This window comes from Ananas comosus, linkage group 16, assembly GCF_001540865.1.
Source record: "Ananas comosus cultivar F153 linkage group 16, ASM154086v1, whole genome shotgun sequence".
Taxonomy (NCBI): Eukaryota; Viridiplantae; Streptophyta; class Magnoliopsida; order Poales; family Bromeliaceae; genus Ananas; species Ananas comosus.
In genome coordinates this window covers 4452596-4475119 of record NC_033636.1, presented here as the reverse complement: position 1 = coordinate 4475119, position 22524 = coordinate 4452596, and the positions used below count along the sequence as shown (strand labels likewise).

The 22524-nt window shown below is 35.2% G+C and overlaps 1 protein-coding gene across 1 annotated transcript in view; it reads left to right on the top strand.

Moving 5' to 3' along the window:
• The window catches only part of LOC109722280 (delta-aminolevulinic acid dehydratase, chloroplastic-like), a 14506-nt gene continuing 5503 nt past the window's right edge, over positions 13522-22524 (top strand). Inside the window, exons 1-12 of the mRNA XM_020250266.1 lie at positions 13522-13782; positions 14466-14772; positions 14924-15035; positions 15150-15223; positions 15473-15541; positions 15626-15709; positions 15790-15859; positions 16193-16248; positions 16322-16443; positions 16552-16623; positions 16717-16798; positions 16899-16976. Of these exons, the coding sequence (XP_020105855.1) occupies positions 14476-14772; positions 14924-15035; positions 15150-15223; positions 15473-15541; positions 15626-15709; positions 15790-15859; positions 16193-16248; positions 16322-16443; positions 16552-16623; positions 16717-16798; positions 16899-16976 (1116 nt within the window). The 5' untranslated portion in view covers positions 13522-13782; positions 14466-14475. The remainder of the gene's footprint in view (positions 13783-14465; positions 14773-14923; positions 15036-15149; positions 15224-15472; positions 15542-15625; positions 15710-15789; positions 15860-16192; positions 16249-16321; positions 16444-16551; positions 16624-16716; positions 16799-16898; positions 16977-22524) is intronic.

Below are 22524 nucleotides of genomic sequence, written 5' to 3'. Positions count from 1 at the left end.
AAATGGACCGTGGAAATTGAATAATTTTAAAAGTTGAGCATAGGACTTTTAAATTCAAGATCAAGAATGTTAACCTTAATCTATATAGTTTAAAGTATTTTCTATCAAAATTTGAAGAAATTTAGATTCTTCTAAACCGTTAAACTCCAAACTCGTCATAACAGCCATTGAAAATTGATAATTTTGAAATAGTTTGATCATAAGGTAAACTATGTCGAAAAAATATAAAATTTTATTTCTAGAAACTTAAAATACCCTAGATCAGTTTTAACGGTGTGGTCGTTGATTGGAACGCCCTAAGATCGAAAACAAACACTATAGTCCCAGAGCTAGGTACTATAGATAGTATAGTAGCATAGCTCTATATATATATATAGTGAGGCTACTATGCTATCGAAAGCACGGAGCTTCCGTGCTTCCAGCTCGTTTTCGATGTTGCAACTTTCGAATCGTCGATTGCTCCGTTAAACTGATATAGAGGATTTGGAGTATCTAAAGAAATAAATTTTATTATTTTTCGATATCATTGTCTAGTGATCGAATGGGTCTCAAAATCAACAAATTTCAATGGCCGTAGTGTGCCGTTTGCAAGTTTAACGGTGTAGAATATCCAAATCACTAAATATTTAAATAGAAAATTCTTTATACTATATAAAACAAGATCGATATCTTTGATTTAAAATTTAATGTCATATTATTACATTTTGTAAGATTTTATTTTCAGCCGTTGATTTTGAGCCCTTCGTTCACTAGGCAAATGATATCATAAAATCATAAAATTTATTTTGTAGGTCTCAAATACTAGATCAAGTTAACGGAGCCGATCGACGATTCGAAAGTCGCAACATCGAAAACGAGCTGGAAGCACGAAAGGCTCCGTGCTTCCGATAGCATAGTAGCCTCACTCTATATATATTATATATATTATATATATATATATATATATATATATATATATATATATATATAGTCCGATGAGGGTAATTAATAGAGAGGAGAGATTTTGGGTAGATAGATTTCAAGGAGAAGAGAAATTAAGACACCTAATTTCTCCCCAATATCTCTTCCCTCTCTCATTCTAACCACCCATCAAGTTTGATGGGTGGTTGAAAGTTAGGAGCATAAGAATTGATGTACTCCTAATAGCACAGTAGCCCTACTATCGGTAGCACGGAGGCTTCCGTGCTACCAAGTTGTTTTCAATGATGCGGCTTCCAAATCGACAATCGGTTCCATTATACTTGATCTACACTATTGAAAATATTTGAAAACTAAATTTCATAATTTTTCGGCATCATTTACTTATCAAACGAGTAGTCTAAAAATAAACGGCTGAAAATAAAAATCTCATAAAAAATGATAATAAAAGACTTGAATTTAAGATCAGAGATACTGATCTTACTCTAAATAGTAAAAAGAATTTTCTATAAAAATTTTTATCAAATTTGGATTGTCTTACACCGTTAAATTCACAAACACATCAAATCTACCCTTAAAATTGTCAATTTTGAGACCTTTTGATCACTAGCCAAATGATATCGAAAAATTATGAAATTTAGTTTCCAAATACTTTCAATCGTGTAGATCAAGTCTAACGGAGCTGATCGTCAATTTAGAAGCCGCATCATTGAAAACAACTTGGTAAACTTGGTAGCACGGAAGCCTCTGTGCTACCGATAATATACCAGCCTAGCGCGCTCTCTCTCTCTCTCTCTCTCTCTCTCTCTCTCTCTCTCTCTCTCTCTCTCTCTCTCTCTGGCTACTATACTCTTATGAGTATAAAGCTCTTTGTACTCATAAGTTGTTTTCGATGTTGGGGTTTTCGAATCGATGATCCACACCGTTAAATATGATCTAGAATATTTAAAACTTCTAGAAAATAAATTTTGTAATTTTTCGAAATCATTATAAAGTCCAGCTAGCGGCTATAAAATGAACGGTCAAAATCAAATGACATCCTAAAAATAGATGATCGGATCCTTCAATTTAAGATCGGAGTTATTGATCTTTATTTAGGTAGTGAATAGAATTTTCTATCAAAAATTCAACCTATTCCGATTCTTTTACACCGTTAAACTAGTAAATATCTCATACCGGCCGTTAAAAATTGTCAATTTTGTGAGCTTTTGATCGTAAGGTAAATAATATCAAAAAATTATAAAATTTGATTTCTAGAAGTTTTAAATACTCTAGATAATATTTAATGATATGAATCGTCGATTCGAAAGCTCTATCATCAAAAACAACTTATGAGTACGAAGGCGATCATACTCATAAGAGTATAGTAGCCGGACTCTCTCTCTCTCTCTCTCTCTCTCTCTCTCTCTCTCTCTCTCTCTATATATATATATATATATATATAGAGAGAGAGAGAGAGAGTTCGGTTAGGATACTATCCATAGCACCAAGGGCTTGATGTTATCGAGTTTTCCATCGTTAGATTTAACCCTTTGATCATTTTTACCCGTTAGATTATATTATTCAACCAACCGCCCACCTACTCAACCCTAGAGGGCCCACATCATCCTAACCGCACATTTCTCAATCAAAGGGCTAAAAAACTAATAGCACCAATAGCTCGGTGCTATTGATAGTATTCCAGCCTAGTTATATATATATTGGAAGGGGCCGAGAAGGGGGAGGTGAGCGAGGTCGAGCAAGTGGAGGAGATGAAGGGGCCTGCGCGACCGTAGTAGGAGCGGCCGCACTGCGGTAAGTTTTTGGGAGCAGGTTAGGGTTAGGCGGCTCATAGGGTTAAAAGGGTGAGTAACTTTTAGGGTTTAGTAAAAAGAAAATTTATTTTGTTTTCCACTGGATTTAGAGGCGGTCTTTAAAAATTGCCTCTAAACTGCCTCTAACATGACAAAGTAGAGGCGGTTGTAGGAACCATCTCTATACAACCGCCTCTACATCCGCTTTTTCTTGTAGTGAATCAAGTGTATTTGTTCTCACCTTTAGGCATTACGTTGTCAGCCGCCAACATAACCCCCAAAGTTGAGAACAAATAACAACTTAAATTAGTCCCTAATCACCATTAGAGATATACTACCAACTAACCCAATCCATTTAGCTTTCGCTCTAAATCAAGTCCACGTTACTCATGTCCTAAAGTCCGTAAGGTCTCCAATCCTAAGGTCCCTATGTCCATCCTATACTTTCACTTTTCGTGCCCTGATACTATTCTATTTGTCACACCCCGCGACCGCCAATTTGATCGTTTGAGAATGTAAACAAATGCCGAACAGACAGAACCTCCCCTGTTTGCCCAAGGTTCAACAACTACAATCATGAACATGTATAAAGAAATGCCCAGAAAATTTTCGATATATATGGCTTACACGAGAGAAAGTAACCAAAACAAGTGGAAGTAAAACTAGCTATTACATCCATTCATTGTACTTTGATTACATTAAACCAAATACAAAGTTGCATAACGATTTCATTACATACATGATTCTTACATTTTCCCAAAATACATCACATGTTCTTTACATCTCTTTTCATCATATACAGAAGATGAAAGTAAACTAGGTACATAGCTATACTCGGGAAGTCCACTACCTAGGGCGTGATGCCCTTGCTGCGATCCTCGATCGCCCAGCTCGCGCTAGGATCTGCAAGGTTAGTAGGGTGAGAACTACTGAAAGTTCCTAGTGGGTTCGGCCGCCGACCTCGCCGACTCACCCACTAGGTCTACTCAGGCATATGTAGGAAAAAGAAATAGATAACAAACCACACCAATGCTACTACAATGCCTGTACAAAATAGAACAACAGGTAATATGCTCATGATGCACGCAACTCACTTTTACCTTTACCTTCACCCAATTCTCTTGGTTAACCCTTTGGTTAACCTAACTCACCAAACCAAATCCCTTTTTGTCTGGGAGAATACCGCTACAACCCGACGGGACCGTCTGCTGGGGAGAATTCTGCTACCGCCCAGTGATGACAACTCCGGAGCTCACCGCTTGAGGTAGAGCGACCACCGTCAAGCATTTAGAATATCTGTGAGTACAATCGAATCCTTACTTGGAGGATACAATGTCACAATTGCCAAAAAGTTTACATAGTTTTCTTTGCCTAGCATTCATAAGTCTTGGTGCTATTCATTCCGTCTAATCACAATGTCACCTTGTTTACTATTGTTATTGTCCAACACGAGTTCATACATTCAAAGGGTTTTTATATCATGGTCCTTGTTTCACATGTTTTCTACATTGAAAGCATACAAGAGATCTCACATCTAACCACATATCATTTTACCCTACAATGCATGACTACTATACTATACATATACATATATGCTCAATAAGGGGACATAGATATAATGAAGGATTCAAAGATTTAGGATAGCACCACCCACCTCGTAAGGATGCCGGAGTGCGAGAAACCAAGTTTCGCGATTTTTAGCCGCCTATAACTCTCGACTCACAGCAAACAAAGGCAAAATGAGGATTTTCCTCAAAAGCTTACCGTAGACTCGTCGGTACGTCGATTTGAGCCTCCCAACACGTCGAATTAACCTTCAATTAGGAATACAAAAAATCAAATCCATGATAGATCCCCATTAATATTCTTACAAAACCCCATTTCTAACCCTAGGGTTCCTACATGATACCTTTAGTGCACACTTTCTAGGATTTCATAGCATCATCAAAGCTCTAGAAATCCAAGAATCTCAAAAACTAGCAAATTAGGGTATTTAAACCAAACCCTAACCTAGAAATGCAAGAAACCTACCTTGACTCCTTGCTCCACGAAATCCTCATTGTTCTTGAGCTTCTTCTCCACCAAAGCTACCAAATTCTACCTTCAAATCTCCTTCAAATCCACCTTGAGGGAAGGTTTATAGAGAGAGAAGGAGAGGGGAAATGAGAAGGAGGAGATAACAAGGAGCTCTTGCATGTAAACAACAGGTGTAAATGTTGGGGTATTTATATAGACCCTAACAATTGCACTTAGACCCCTCACAATTCCATATTTACCCATTACTTTTCAGTCCTTTGCAAGCTGAGTACTGGTACTTGGGTTGGAGTACCGGTACGCGAGGCTTCTAGTACTGGTACCAGGTACACAGTACCGGTACTAGTCAGCAACCCGAGAGCTACGCAGGCTTTGGTCTAACCTGGAGTACCGATGCACAGTCCTAGTACCAGTACCAGCTACGCGGTACCGGTACACACCCAAACAGCCCCCCAAACCCGAGGGCTGGCCTTTCGGGTTTGCTCGCGAGATACCGGTACCAGCCACTCAGTACCGATACCCAATATGTTCAGTACCAGTACTAGATACATAGTACCGGTATCCAACTTGACAGCAACTCAAAACCGAGAGCTCATCTTTCGGGCAACTGGCTGAGTACCGGTACCCATCCTTTGGTACTGGTACGCAGCTCGGCTTAGCTAAACCCGAGAGCTGCCCATTTTCCTCTTCTATTGGGTACCGGTACTGCATTGACTTGGTATCGGTACTCAATGCTAAAGCTGCAGTCCCACAGCAGCAGTGTTACGGGGTCCGTTTTCGCACACGGTTTCGGCCGAAAACACCCAAATACTTTCGAAACTCACTACAAACCATCCCCACACCTCCAAAGTAACTTGGGGACGCCACTTATCACCCCCTTGCCTCACTTTGATCAATTCGATCAAAATTAGCATCGCGATTCGGGGAGTCGATATATTACATATTAAGTTTTCGACCCTTGGATGAAGCGATGTATGATTAGGATGATAGTGGTCCCCTAGAGTTGATTGGGTGGTTGGCTGAATAGTATATATGATCTAACAGGTAAACATGGTCAAAGGATAAATTTAACGATAGAAAATTTGGTAACACCAAGTGTTTACATATATATATATATATATATATATATATATATATATATATATATATATATATATATATATATATATTTGAGCTAGAATACTTGGTGTTTCCAAGTTTTTAGCCCTTGTATCTACTCCTCGATTATTAATAACCATTGGATCAAACACTATTCCACCTACCACCACCTACCATCATCATCCCAACCCTACATCTCTTCATCCAAAGACTAAAAACTCAAAAACACCACCTCTTTAGTTCTTTTGGAAGTATTCTAGCTCAACTATATATATATTTGTGTGAGAGAGAGAGAGAGAGAGAGAGAGAGAGAGAGAGAGAGAGAGTCTGGCTACTATACTATTGATAGTACCAAGCTCTGTACTATCGAGTTTTCTGCCGTTAGATCAACCATTTGATTATTTTTATCCATTAGATTATACTATTCAACCAATCACCCACTCAACCCTAGGGGACTATTGTCATCCTGACCGGAGACCACTATCATTCTAACAGTATATCCTTTCATCCAACGATCGAAAACTCGATAGCACCAAACACTTGGTATTATCGATAGTATAGTAGCATATATATATATATATATATATTCTTTACTTTCGAAAATCTAAAAGAGTTTGTACTTCCGACTTTTTGACGCTTGGATAAAAAATTATAGGGTCGAGATGATAGTAGTCTCTTTAGAATTGAGTGGTCACCTTTGGATCCTAGTTAGTTAATTCGCGAATTATTGAAAATCCGAATTAAACGGTCCGTTTACGAATTTTTCCCAAAAAAGAGAATTATTCGCAAATTTTTGGGGCAGCCGAATTATTCGCGAATTATTTCTGAATTATTGAAAATATGAATAAAAACTTATAATTTTTATTTTTAAATATAAATTATTTAATATTTTATATCTTATATTTTATACTTTATACCGAATCTTTTTTTAATCCGAATTTTTCAACGAATTTAAAAATTAGAAAACGAATTTTATACGTATTATATCCGTACCGAATTTTTGCCGAATCCGAATTAACTAACTATGCTTAGGATTGAGTGATCCTCCTAAAGTTATAGTATTAATCTAAATATAAGAATGGTCAAACGAGTTGATCCAAGTGCCAAAAAGTTGGAAGCACCAATTCTCTTATACTTCTCAAAGTATAATAGCTCTACTCTCTCTCTATATAAATATGTATTAATGGAAAAAAAACCAAAATGGACAAAGAGTCCTAAGCGTTAAGTGCAAAGTGCTGAAGTGGAGAGAGATAAAGCAATTTTTTAGTCATAAATATTATTTTTATTATTTAGTTCATTGTAACTTTACTTTCGATCGAAATTTAAATTTAATATGGTAATTGATTTCGGTCGACCCAACACCAAATCAATTATGAAGAGAAAAAGTTTTTAAAAAAAGCAATAAAATATTAACCTCTCTCTTATACTTTTAGTTTTTATGTTATTCACTTTGATCCTGCGAAACAAATAATAAAATTGGAAAAACTTTTATTCCACAATTGTACAAACAAACAGCGATATAAAAGAAATTTTATTTGAATTCTAATTAACCCGAAAGTCTATTTGAACCTTAACTCCTCCTTCTGTGAAAATAAATAAGTACAAAACCTTCTAAATAATTTAGTAAATCTTTCTTAAAAAAAAAAAAGAAAAAGTTATTAAGTAGACATTCCTTTCTCGACAAACAGCCTGCATGCAATCTTGTGAAAGTTCCGAGGCATATTAAAATCTATTTTTTCTACTGTAGCATTTGAAAAAGTAATAGAAATTTCGCAAAAATTTTATGGACAATGTGTGCGTAAAAAGTAATATGGAGACGTGCCCGATGGGTGCCGTGTGGCACCTTTGCCACTCGGGGCTCATGGCCGCCGCTGCTCTGCCTTTTGGGAAAAAGGCCGAGCAGTGGGGACTTTTTTGTGCATCCGGTACATCATTTTTCGCTTTAAAATATTGCTTATTAGAAAAAAAAAAGGTGAGAAAAATTAAATCCTGTCTACCTTAATTTACAACAAATTCTGAAGTCGCCAATTCACGAATTGGCGTACTTAATTTTAATTTTTAAAAATTATATTTTTTACTATTCTAATCCAAAGGTTGGCGGAGAAACAGAAAGAATATGACAATAAGTACATGGAAGTGGAAAGGTATGTGAATGGACATAGACATTCGAAATTTTATTCGGATTCGAAGCCAAACAAAATAAATTTATCTGATGTTAAATAAATATAGTTTTGAATATAAATATAAAAAATAGAAATCCGACAGATTTGGATTCGAATATAAATTTTTTATTGTATCCAATTCGAACATGAAATTATTTTATATTATATAATATAATAGATATTTGATGTTGTATTTGAATTTATACTTTAAAATTTGAATTTGATGTAATATATTTTGAATTATTGTAAAGAGAATTAATTGGATTTGGATTTTTAAGCTCGGGTTCAGAATTAGGTTCGCATTTTCAATTTTTTATCCGGTTCGAGCTTGGATATGGATTTTTAAAATTCGTCGGATTCGGGTTCGGATTCGAATTTCGAATTTGATGGTCGGATTCGGATTCGAATTTTTAAAAATTTGTCCGGAAATAGATTTGTTGACATTCTTAGAAGTGGAGAAAGTATACTGTGTCACACTTGCACCATATCAGCAATAATAAGTAAATTATAATATTTTTTTATACTCATAATGTGATAGATTAATATAAAAAAAAATATTTAATTAGTTGAAAACGTCACTCTCTGACTATAACTGATGTGCATTCTAAAATTCTTCCTCAAAGTGAGAGGAGAAGAGGACACGGGGACGGGACAAGAGGCGCCACGGATTTTCATGCTTGCAGTTTTCTTCTTTTGTCCTTTTTTTTTAATTTTTCTGTGCTGTTTCATTCTTCCGTCCTTGTTTTGTCCACGAAGTTGAAGCGGTGGGCTCTGCCTCGCGGCGCTGCTGTGGCGTGAAGCTCTTTTTTAGCCTAGACTTTTCTCCACTAGGTACTGGCTTTTGTTCTTTTTAAATGGGATCTTTGATTTTACATAAAAAGTGTAAAAAAAAAAAAAATCAGTAAAAAAAAATTTATTAAAAGTCTTTTTTTATATTTTTTTAATATTTGGGTTAGGAAAAACAATAGTTTTCACCGCACTTATTTTGTTGAAAAGAAAAGAAAAAATATTATATAAAATTTTCTTTTATTTTATATTATATATTATATATTATTTATATATAATAATAATGAGAATTAGGCTGAAATACTATTAATAGCACAAAGTTATTGGTGCTATTAGTTTTTTAGTACTTGAATTGAGAAATATGTGGTTAGAATGATGAGACCCCCCTAGGGTTGAGTGAGTGGTTGGTTGAATATTATAATTTAAGGATAAAAATAATCAAAAGGTTATATCTAACGATAGAAAATTCGGTAACACAAAATTCTTAGTGCTATCGATAGTATCCCAGTCGCACTCTAATTATCATAGTATATATATTATTATTATAACTTATATTTGTATTATAAATATATCAAAATTTTAGTATATGATAAAATGGTAAAGCATATAGTATAATAATATACATAAAAGGTGTAGAACTATTATGCTTCTGAAAATATAAAGTAAGTGGTGCTTCCCACTTTTTGGTTCTTGAATTAAGAATTGGAGGGTTGGGACGATAGTGATCCCTTAGAGTTTAGTGGTTCCTCTAGGATAATAATATTAATTTAAGGATTAGGAATGATCAAAGTATTGATCCAAGGGTAATAAAATTAAAAGCACCATACGAGTGGTGCTTTCAGAAGCACTATAGTCGGACTCATATAAATAATATATATTATTATATATATAAATTTATATAATAAAACATATATATATTTTATAAATAAAATATTATATAATATTTTAAATAAAATATATATTTATAAATAAAAATGTATAATATATGTAATAGGATTTATATTCATATTCATTCTACTATCTATATCTAACACAATATAATTTGGCACTTTCTCCGATCCCATGTGGTACCTCTATCTTTGCTTCATTCCACGTGGCGAGGCTATCTCTCACTCGAGCCTCTCTTCCTTTCCCTCCCCTGCCAGCTGGCCCTCTCTCTCCTCACACCCTCTTCCTCTCTCTCTCTCTTCCTCCATCTCCAGCTGGCCCCCTCTTTCTCTCCCCCTATCCTATCATTTCTCTCTTCTCCCCACCCCTACCGACTCTCTCTCTTCACCTTCCTTGCCAGCTGGCCCTCTCTCTCTCCATACCCACCCCCTCCTTTTTCCCCATCCACTCGGTCTCTCTCTCTTCCCCACTCTCCAAATACCCCCCTCTCTCTCTACCTCTCTCCTAACCGGGTCTCTCTCTCTCTTTCCCTCGTCTCTAGGTGGCTCTCTTTCTATGGCAAAGCAACAATCCCCAAAAAGACCCTCAAAAAGACCCAAATAGCAAACTGCACAAAAGCACAGTTTACTGCACTGCGTACCGGTACTCAAATTAGAGTACCGGTACCCGGCACTCAGACTCGCAAAACCCAAGCCTCGGTCAATCGGGTTATTTACGGTGTACCGGTACCAGCTCAATGCAGTACTGGTACCCGGCCCAGTACCGCTACTCGCCGACTCCGTACCGGTACTCAACACCCCAAAGCTCAAACCCAGGAGCAGCTTTCTCGGTCATGCGTTGGGGTTCCGGTACACCACTCAGGTACCAGTACTCAACACCTCAAAACCTGCAGTTTGCAGATTTTGGTGTTAATTAAGAACTCCCTCTCGCGTTCACAAAACACGAGTAAAAGGTCGGTACATAGTCAACGACCCTCAAACACACAAAGAATAGATCAAAATACTATTCTGACACTGGAACCTTATAATTTGCTAAAGTTCAGTGTACTGCAATATCAAAATGTTATATAATTTGTTTGGATTCGGATTCGGATTCGGGTCGGGTTCGGGTTTGGGTTCGGGTTCGGGTTTGGGTCCAGTAAATACAAAATCCATACTCGTATCCATATTCGTTAGGTTTTTATTTTCTATACCCATAACCGAATCCATATCCGTTTAGCTCGGGTAAACCTGCCAAGTTCGGGTTCGGGTTCGGATAATATTTCAGGTATCCATACCCATTGACATTCCTAACGACTACAAATATGGTCTCAACAATTTCAAAATTGGATATCCGAAAAACTCAAATATGGATTTGATTATCCAAAAAATAATATGTATTAAGTTTTCGACCGTTGGATGAAAGGATGTGTAGTTAGGATGATAATGTCTCCTAGAGTTGAGTGGGTAGTTGGTTGAATAGTATGATCTAACGGGCGGAAATGGTCAAAAAAATAAATTTAACGGCTAAAAACTTGAGTACAAAAAAGCTTATACTTATAAGAGTATAGCAGCCGGACTCATTAAGGCTAGGGTTACTATACACTTATGAACATAGAACCATTTATACTCGTAAGTTTTCGATCATTGGATGAAAGGATGTGCGGTTAGGATGATAGTGGTCCCCGGTTAGGATGACAGTAGTACACTAGAGTTGAGTGGATGGTTGATTGAATAGTATAATCTAACGGGCGGAAATGGTTAATAGGGTAGATTTAACAACCGAAAACTTGTGAGGGCAAGAAAATTCTATACTCATAAGAGTATAGTAGCCGGACTCATATTATTAATTTATATTTGGCACGAGGATATGTCAATTTCCCACAACATCATATTTTTATAAAATTTAATAATTATTATTTAAATTTAGATATATGTATATATCTAAATATAATTTTGATTAAAATATAATTCTGAATTTAATGAACTTAAACTTGAAATATAGATACAAAATTTACTTTGAACCTGAATTTGAATTGTGGCTTCATTTTAAAATTAATTTTAAATTCAAATTGTAAGTTCAAATTTGGTTTAAATTTAGATTACTAATTTAAATAATTAATTTAAATTTTTGATTAAAATTTTAATTTTTTGAATTCATTTTGATTAAATTATGAATTCATTATATCATTTTGATTTTTTAATTTAAACCTAAATTTGGATCAAAATTTATATTTTAATTGCGAATCAAAATTTGCATAAGAAATTTGAATACTGACCATGGATTCAAATTCATATTTTAAAGTTTATATTTTGAGTGTATAATTTAATTTCTATGCTGAATTATTAATTCTATTTTAAATATTTTTATAGAAAATTAAAATTTTCTCAAGTAAACAATAATATGTTAATTCTTATTTCATTTCCTATTATTAACCAAGCAGATTAGAAGATTTCATTATTCCCTTTTTGCACTCTAGTATTCCAATTCTTATTTCGATTTCGATTTTTATTTTGAAGAAAGAAGCCACTAAAATTTTATTGAATAAAATATACAAATTTATAGTTTGAATATGAATGTAAAATTTTAATTACATTATATTTTAGTCGTGCTAATTTTAATTCATATTTATATCTGAATATTGATATATATTATCCGAGTATAAATTTGTTCATATTAGAATTTGAAAAATATTTAATTGTATATGAATCTATTTCTAACAGGGTTGATAATACAAATTTTAGCATTCCATATATATGATGCATTCGAATTTTTAATCTCAAAGAAAAATAAATACAATTTTATCAACTGCCAAACTGCATCCAATCTGTTTTCACCACTATGGCCATGCCTTTCTACTTTCACCTGTCCTCTCTCAACTCAACCTCACTCTCCATCCCTCCGCTCTCATAAAAAAAAGGAAAAAATAAACTATTTGTCTATAATTTTTTTATCTTTATCCAAGAATTATAATACTTTTTTAGGATCTAACTATTTTTTTAATACTTTTCATGTTAAAAAATACTTAATCTATCTATTATCTATTAATATATTAATTAATCTTCTAATAATAATAATCTATATGATTCTTTAATATTTTTTTACCACATGACAAATTCTCCTTCACCCTCGGGAGCATATAACTCTTTTTTCTTCTCTCGACTAAACTTTTAATTAATGAATATAATTAATAATTAATGTAACTAAAAGGTCCCACTACCAAGCTTCTAATTAATGCATCTATGGTCCCATGCCATTTACAATTCCTCACCTCTCTATCTCCAATTAATTTGATCATGATCCTTTTCCTTTTTTCTTCATACTTCTAATTAATAATTAATGTAACTAAAAGGTCCCACTACCAAGCTTCCAATTAATGCATCTATGGTCCCATGCCATTTACAATTCCTCATCTCTCTATCTCCAATTAATTTTATCATGATCCTTTTCCTTTTTTCTTCATACTTCTAATTAATGTATCCAAACGGTCTGCTATCATCTACAATCCTCACATCTCTCTCACTAATGCGCGTCTACCATCCCCATCCGTAGCGGTCAAAGAGATCGTCGTCACCGTCACTATCGTTGTCGCTTGAGAAGACATCGTCAAGCCTTTGATGGATGCGACAAGTGAGATATATAAAAAAATATTTAATATTTTTTATGGCCAATTTGTATAAAAAATCTACAAATTTTGAATTTTTACAAAACTTTTTAATTTTACAGATTCAAACTGAATTTTCAAAAAAATTGACTAAATTTTTTTTTTTTTTTTTTCTCTCCTCTCTTCTTTTTTCTGTCGTTCTTTTTTTACCCTCTAAGAAGAGAGAGGCGAAGGTGGAGACAAAGGTGGCCTGCCTCGTATTAAATGAAAGAAAAACTAAAACGTATGAGCAGATAGGAGGGTCTCCAAAACTTGTTTTATCCTGTCGCTCTCACATCTCCGGCCTCGACTGCTCCATCCTCTTCCTACTCCTCTTCCTCCTCCCTCTCCAACCAAACCCTCTCGAACTTCCTTCTCTCTCCCACTCGCTCTCTTCTTAGGACACCAAACAAAGGATAAGGGAGTTCGCCTCCTCCTCCTCCTCCTCCTCCTCCTCCTCCTTTGCCGTTCTCTAATAAAGGTAAACTCTCTCTCTCTCTCTCTCTCTCTCTCTCTCTCTCTCTCTCTCTTCTTCCAATTTAAAATCTTAGTTGCAGTTTGTTCTCTTGAATCAAACAGTTTATTTTTTTTTTGTTTATGCTAGAATGGTTGGAAATTTAGGATAAATGGTCGAATTTGGTGATAATCTGTTATTAGATTTGATTAGGAAGCCAAAAAATCGCAACTTGTTGCCACCGGGCCTCAATTTTGTTCGAATGTAGCTGAGATTCTTTTGTGGTTCTATCAAATCAGCAAAAAAAAACACTGCTTGTTGTCACTGGGGATCAATTTTATGCGAATTTAGTTGAAATTTGCTTGTGGGTAGTTGAAATTTGCATGTGGGTATGCTTCAATTAGGCTGTTTTGCTTGGTGGGTGGGCTTTAATTTGTGTTATAGTGAAAAAATTGTGCTGTTTTAATAGTTGCCGGTGTCGGAAATTTGTTTTGGCCAAAGACCCATGTATATATAAATATAAAAAAGGGATCTGTTTAAGTACTTATTTTGGACATTTTCATCATTTATTATCTGGATGAGTTATTATTTTATATATGTTTTTTGTCTAATAATTAGCTGAACATTAGCTCTGGCAAATTACTTGTTCTCTCTCTCTCTCTCTCTCTCTCTCTTTTTTCTTTTTTTCCCCCATGGAATTTGGCAACTAGGATATAGGTCATGGCTTCGACAATCTCATTCTCAACCGGAAATGTTCGACTGATAAGAGTTGGATATGACCATCACTATGTTGGGTTGAGGCTGATTTGTCCCCAGAGATGTGTTTCTTTTGTGGCGAGAGCGAAGGCCAAACCATCGATGGTTATTAGAGCAAGCAATGAGCAAGACACATCGGCTAAGATTTCAAGCCGAAGCATCGAGGAATGTGAAGCAGCGGCTGTGGCCGGCAACTTCCCTGATCCTCTGCCACTCTATAGGCCTTCCGGCCCTAGAGGAACCCCGGATGCTAAACCTCTTGTAAGTTTGAAGTTACTGGCTTTTGAAATTACATCATTTAGCGTACATTTCAGAGTGTTTCTTATTGAATATTTTTAGGATATACGCATTGATTTGTTTCTTTAGATGTATCAAAGGAAATTCTGATTTCTCACTTCCCTCTTTGTTCCAGTCACTTTCTAGGCGCCCACGTCGTAACCGAAAGTCAGCGACACTTAGAGTTTCTTTCCAAGAAACAAATCTATCTGCCGCAAATCTTGTCCTTCCGCTCTTTATTCATGAAGGTTGATAGGCAAAAGTGTTTCAATGTTTTTCTATTCTGTTTTTTTTTAAATAGTTCTGACCAAAGCAAGACGAGAATAATTTGGACTTAACTTCCCAATCTGTGGTACTTGTAGGTGAAGAAGATGTTCCTATTGGAGCTATGCCTGGATGTTTTCGGTTGGGATGGCGCCATGGCCTCCTTGATGAGGTGATCATACATGAACTTCAACCTGTTTTTTTTTTCTTTAAACTAGTAAAATGATTGCATCGTTTTTGGTGCACTATCCAACAGCATTTGAATGTTAGTGCTTGTGAAATGATCATGAAGTAAGATTTTCAGTCGGAATATTATGGTAGTTATCAATCTTTCCTGAAAGTTCTAAATGAGGACTCTTTCAAGCTGATGTTCATAGTCATTGTGAACAATTTCCAAATGCTGAACAGTTGTTGTTTGCAGGTTTACAAGGCACGAGATGTTGGTGTTAGCAGTTTTGTGCTCTTTCCGAAAATTCCCGATGCTTTGAAGGTTTATTTTACATACAGATACTTTCTTATTTTATATCTATTCTTGATATTAAGAGTTATATCTTCTTTTCTTTTGTTCATCTAGTCACAAACAGGAGATGAGTCATTCAATGATAATGGCTTGGTCCCTCGAGCAATTCGCCTACTCAAGGACAAGTACCCTGACATTGTAAGTTATATGGTACTCTTAATGTATGGTTCTCCATTCGAAATAAATTCCTAATGAATTTTTTTTTAATGTTTTCCTAGGTTGTTTACACTGATGTTGCGTTGGACCCCTATTCATCTGATGGGCACGATGGTATTGTAAGGGAAGATGGTAAGTAATTCTTAAGCTTGTGATTTGAACTTTTTATTTAAAATAGTTTGAAATGTCCATTCTCATGTTAATATTATTCTTTGGAAGTTTTCTTATTGTTTCTCCCCGTGAGTTATTTTACTCTTTTCGTTCTCTGTGCACTTGCTTTCTTCAAGTGGTGTAATGGAAATTAGTAGTTTCAATCATAGTTGTGAAGATCATACAATTCATAAATTGAATCATACGTACAGTTTGATTCATGGGCAAAACAATTCTAATCTTACGAGTAAATCAATATTGTGAAAGATTAGTACCGTGCAACTTCTAGTTAATCCTTCTTTTATCTTTTCACAGGAGTCATCATGAATGATGAAACAGTCCATCAACTTTGCAAACAGGCAGTTAGTCAGGTATTCTTGACAATTCTGATTTGTATAGCAACATTTAGCTTAATATTTAAAATATGTTTGCACGACCAAATAGGCCCGTGCTGGTGCTGATGTTGTTAGTCCGAGTGACATGATGGATGGCCGCGTGGGAGCAATTCGTGCGGCTCTTGATGCTGAAGGTTTCCATGATGTCTCTATCATGTCTTATACTGCAAAGTAGGTATCTTATACTCTTTGTCATTTTCAAATTCTTGCAATCTGTGTATATTTCTTACTTATAAATGATTTTTCTAATTCTGCCTACATTAATTCTCTTTTGGGCAGATACGCGAGTGCATTCTATGGCCCCTTCCGAGAAGCTCTAGACTCAAATCCACGATTTGGGGATAAGAAAACGTATGGCCATTACTACTGATGTTATGTGCTTGATTACATTGGGTGATCTACTTGCCCAATACAAAGTGTTTATTTTTTATTTTTTGATGAAAGTTACCAGATGAACCCAGCCAACTACAGAGAAGCCCTTACAGAAACTGAAGCAGATGAGGCTGAAGGTGCAGATATTCTTCTGGTGAATTTCTTGCCAGATAAGCGGCCTTTCTCCTTTTTTCAATTTTGGGGCCTTTTTCTTGCAGCTTTTGGTTTACAAGTAAAGTGATGCTTTGTGATAGGTGAAACCAGCATTGCCGTACTTGGATGTTGTGCGGTTTCTTAGAGACAATTCAGCTCTACCAATTGCTGCATATCAGGTAAATTTTATATCACTTAAAATTTAAAGAAGCCAATTATGCTTTACCAATCGCTGCATATCAGGTAAATCTTATCACTTAAAATTTAACTTCTCTTTTATTTGTCGTTCATAGAGAATTTTGCATATGAAGTAGCTATCCAAACGTTTGAACACAAGTTGCATAATACATATTCGATGCGGCAAATTTTTTTTTTTTCATCAGTTTCTTATGTTTGGATATGATTGTAAGAAACTTTATGAGAAACTAAGATCGTACCTTCTACCATGATTTCGATTTCTGTACCTGATTTGTAAGCGGCGATCCTTGCTCGTGATTCGTCCTCGTTCGTGATCTGCAAGAAGATGGGACGTTTCGAGTCTAATTCCCTTATCCCCGGAGATGGAACCGTCACAGACTATTGGATTAGGGTTAGACCGGGACTCCCGTATGTTACATATTTATATATAACTTAATGTAAGGATGTTAAATCACATCCGTCCATCAAGGATGTGTCCAAATACATCCTAACCGTAAGATCTACCATATCTTTATAGATCGACTTAATAGATTGACCGTATCTTTATAGATCGCCTTGAATATATCACGTGGGCCACATCCAACATTCTCCTACTTGGTCTAGTGACATATTCATTACCGCATAGGCGATACAAAAAAAAACTTTATTAGGTACCAACTAAATTATACAGTCAAAATCTCCCACTCGACCAAGAAATCGCAATACTTTGATCATAGCGGTTATGCCCCAAAAGATGAACACTTCCTTCCATATATCAAAAGTACGAATTCCTTAATCAAATAACTTTATGAGTTACAACCGTATGAACTTATTATAAGTTCAACTCAAGAGTTCCACTTTAGTGCACAATAAAACTTCAATGTACAAAAGATAACTTTTTGCGCATATGTGCAAAAATCAAAATATGTTCTTACTCAAATAAGAATAGTCTTTAAAGTCTTTATACAAGAAGAAAACACTTAAACTGTAAATGGACTCAAGATACCCATATAATGAATATGATCCTTGAATTTGTTTGTCGGCAATGCTTTAGTCATCGGATCAACAATCATCCTCTCGGTCCCAATGTGTTGGATATCCACCTTCTTCTTGTTGTATTCTTTCACCGCAAGATATTTTATATCGATATGTTTACTGCGATCTGTAACTCGACTATTCTTGGCAAAGAACACTGCAGCAGAGTTGTCGTAATAAATCTTAATTGGCCTTGAGATAGAGTCAACAATTCTTAAACCTCAGATAAAATTTCTCAGCCATAAAGCCTGTGACAAAGCCTCATAGCAAGCGATGAACTCTACCTCCATAGTGGATGTAGCAACTGTATCTTGCTTAGTGCTCCTCCAAGATATAGCACCTTGAGCAAGTAAGAAAATATATCCTGATATGGACTTTCTAGAATCCACGCATCCAGTAAAATCAGAGTCCGAATATCCAACCACCTCAAGATGGTCAGAATGTCTGTAGGTGAGCATATAATCCTTTGTTCCTTATAAATATCTCATAACCTTCTTTACAGCTTTCCAATGATCAAGGCCAGGGTTGCTTTGGTATCTACCCAACATCCCCACTGCATGAGCTATATCAGGTCTGGTACAGACCTGCGCATACATCAAGCTCCCTACTGTAGAGGCATAGGGTATGCTCTTCATATGTTCTCGTTCTAAATCATGCTGAGGACACTTTCTGATTGAATTTATCGCCTTCTATAATAGGCGCAGCTGTAGGTGCACAGTTTGCCATATTAAATCTTTCTAGAACTCTTTCAATATAGGCTTTCTGAGATAGATCCAAAATCCTTTGAGATCTATTTCTGTGAATCTTTATGCCAATGACAAAAGAGGCTTCACCCATATCCTTTATCTCAAAATTCTTAGAAAGAAAATCTTTAGTCTCTTTAAGCAAACTCAAATTACTACTTGCAAGCAGAATATCATCTACATACAGAACTAAGAAAATATACTTACTCCCACTAACCTTAAGATATATACACTGGTCTACAATATTTTCTACGAAACCGAATGTAGTAATTACATTATGGAACTTGATATACCACTGACGGGAAGCCTGTTTAAGTCCGTATATAGATTTCTTTAATCTGCAAACAAGGTGATTATTTTCATCTGTGCTAAAACCTTCGGGCTGTTGCATATAGACTATCTCCTCTATATCCCTATTTAGAAATGCCGTTTTCACATCCATTTGATGTAACTCTAAATCGAAATGAGCTACCAAAGCCATGATAATTTTTAATGAATCTTTCTTTGATACCGGAAAGAAGGTTTCATGATAATCAATGCATTCTTTCTGAGTGAAGCCTTTGGCAACAAGTCTGGCTTTATGTTGTTCTATGTCACCTAAAGAGTCCCTTTTGGTCTTGAAGACCTATTTACAGCCAATGACTTTGACTCCTTGTGATAACTCAACGAGATCCCAAATTTTGTTATCCGTCATAGATTTCATCTTTTTTTTCATGGCATCATACCATAGTGAGGATTTATCTCCCTGCATGGCTTCTGAAAACGTCCATGGGTCTTTATGGTGTCCAACATCAAAGTCAGATTCCTGAATATAGACTACATAATCATCAGGAATCGCCGGTCTCCTTTGTCTTGAGGATCTTCTTAAGCCAACCTCTTCCTGCAGATTTTCATTATTCTGTGCAGCTGGCTCTATAATTATCTGTTCCTCTTGGGACAAATCTTCATGGGGAGGTTCAACTGGTTCAGCATTTTCATGCTCTAAAATTAGTTGATCTTCATTACGGTCAAATTGACCTCCTGGAATAGCAACTAAATTATTATCTATTGATGGATATCCAGTTGAATTCCTTATTTCCTCAAAATCCATCTTTTGAGAAACAACACTCCCACTAGCTTCAGAATCCTCAAGAAATTTCGTATTCCTGGCCTCAACTATCTTGGATGGGTGATTTGGACAATAGAACCTGAATCCTTTGGAGTTTACCGCATAGCCAATGAAATATCCACTGACTGTTCGAGGGTCCAATTTCTTTATGTGTGGATTATAAACCCTTACCTCAGCTGGACATCCCTATACATGCAGGTGATTTAAACTAGGTTTTCATCCTTTCCATAACTCGAAAGGAGTTTTGGAAATAGCCTTCGATGGAATCCTATTTAGAACATACACCGCTGTCTTTAGTGCTTCACTCCAAAGAGAGGATGGAAGACAAGAGCTACTAATCATGCTCCTTACCATGTCCATAAGTGTTCTATTCCTCCTTTCGGCAACGCCATTTTGCTGGGGCGTGCCAAGCATCGTATACTGTGCAATGATGCATTCGCCTTTGAGGAATTGAGCAAATAGACCGGTCATTTGACCTTTATCCGTATGTCTTCCATAATACTCACCACCTCTGTCGGACCTTACAATCTTGATTTTCCTATCCAATTGTTTCTCTACCTCAACCTTATAAGCTTTAAAAGCATCAAGAGCCTCAGCTTTTTCAAATAAGAGATAGAGATACATATATCTTGAATGGTCATCAATAGATGAGATAAAATATCTCTAACCATTGAAACAAGGAGTAGGAAAAGGTCCACAGATATCTGTATGTATGATCTCAAGAATTTCAGAACTCCTTCTGGCACCTTTAGTGGTATTTGTGTTAGTATACTTTCCCTTTATGCATTCCACACAAGTACCAAAATCGGTAAATTCGAGATCTTGTAAGATCTTTTCTTTTACCAACTCTTTATTCTCTCTAAAGAGATATGAGCTAAACGCTTGTGCCGTAAATAGGAGGAGTTTTCTTTAATAATGGTCCTTTTAACACCAATGTCATGATCAACATTAAAATTATTTTCAAAAAATTGACTCAAATTAAATTTGTACAAATCATCTACCAAATAACCATTGCCAACAATAACATTATCGGAGAACATAGTAAAAGATTCATTTTCAAATAAAAATTTGAAACCTTTATTTCTCAATTTAGAAACAGAAACTAAATTTCTAGAAAATTTAGGAACATAAAAAGTATCCTCANTAGCATTGATCTTTCTTGCCAGAATTTTTTATTGGCAACTGAGCTAACTTTTTGTAATTAGAGGCACCCTTACTTTTTTTCCTTTTGTGCTAAGTTGCCAGATTAACAGATTCTTTATAATTTTCGGCTTCTCCTGCTTATGTCTCTCTCCTCTTTTTGAACACATATAGTCAATAATTCATTTATTGACCATTCATTCTAATGTGTGTTATAGGAGATCTTAAAAGGGTCAAACTCGGAAGGTAATGAGTTTAAAATTAGATGGACTAAGAAGGTGTCGGAGATCTCAAATTTTAAAGTCTTTAGTTGAGCTGCTAGATTCCGCATCTCCATTATATGCTCGCGCACACCCTTGACTCGATTGTGCTTGATGCCCGAAAGTCGCTTCATCAGCGTGCTCGCCAAAGCTTTATCGAAGCTGAAAAACTGCTCCTCAATGGCCTTTAGGTAATACTTGGTTTTATCACATTCTGAGATTGATCCCCTAATATTTTTTGATACCCTAGACTTTATGAGCATCAAACTTAAGCGGTTGGATCGCTCCTATTTTTCCTACGTGGATTCCTGCTGTGTAGTCATTGGCCCCACTATTTTAGGCGATTGGTCAACGCGCAAAGCCAAATCTAAATCCATATAAGCCAAAGTAAAAGAAATAATTTCTTTACAATCAGAATAATTGTCTCCAGTAAACATAATACGAGAAATATCATTAAAAAATGTAGTAGAGGAGGAAACTGCAAGAACAAAAAAATATATAACTTTTATTGCCTACTATAAGATAATAAACTTTAAATTAGATAAATTTTATCTTTCTGTGGGCAGAGGCGCAACACGTATATAATTTATCTACTTTAATAATAAAACTAGCAGAAAATTAATTTCTAAACAACGAGATTTCTATACCTATAGGCATAAGAAAACTCTCTATAGGATGCTGTGGCTACTCCTGAGTATAATGAAAATACAAATAACCTTATTTGACATTGAATGACTATTTAAAATATTTTGAAAATCCATATGAATTTTCAGGTAACTTTAAATCAATATTATCTTGTAAAAATACCATAAGTGATCAAATATTATGACTAGGATGCTGTGGCTATTCCTAGACATAATTAATCTCACATTAATCTTTATATGATATTGAATGACCGAAAATTTCATATTATTTAAAAACGCAGCGGAAAAATAATAGTCTTGAGTAATTTTCTTAAGAACCTTATGAGACTCAAAAATTATAATCTGTATGAAGTCTATATATTCTACTCCAAATTTTCATGATCACCTTATGTGTGTTTAGAATGATAATACAAAATATACCGTAAAATATTAAACTAAACATACTACTTTATATCATGAATGAACAAATGAGTAGAACAGAAATTATATATAACAAATACCAAAAGTTATATATAACTTTAATATATAGACTTCTTCATAAATAGGTCACATTATAAAGAAAATTATAAACCAAACTATATGAATATATATATATATATATATATATATATATATATATA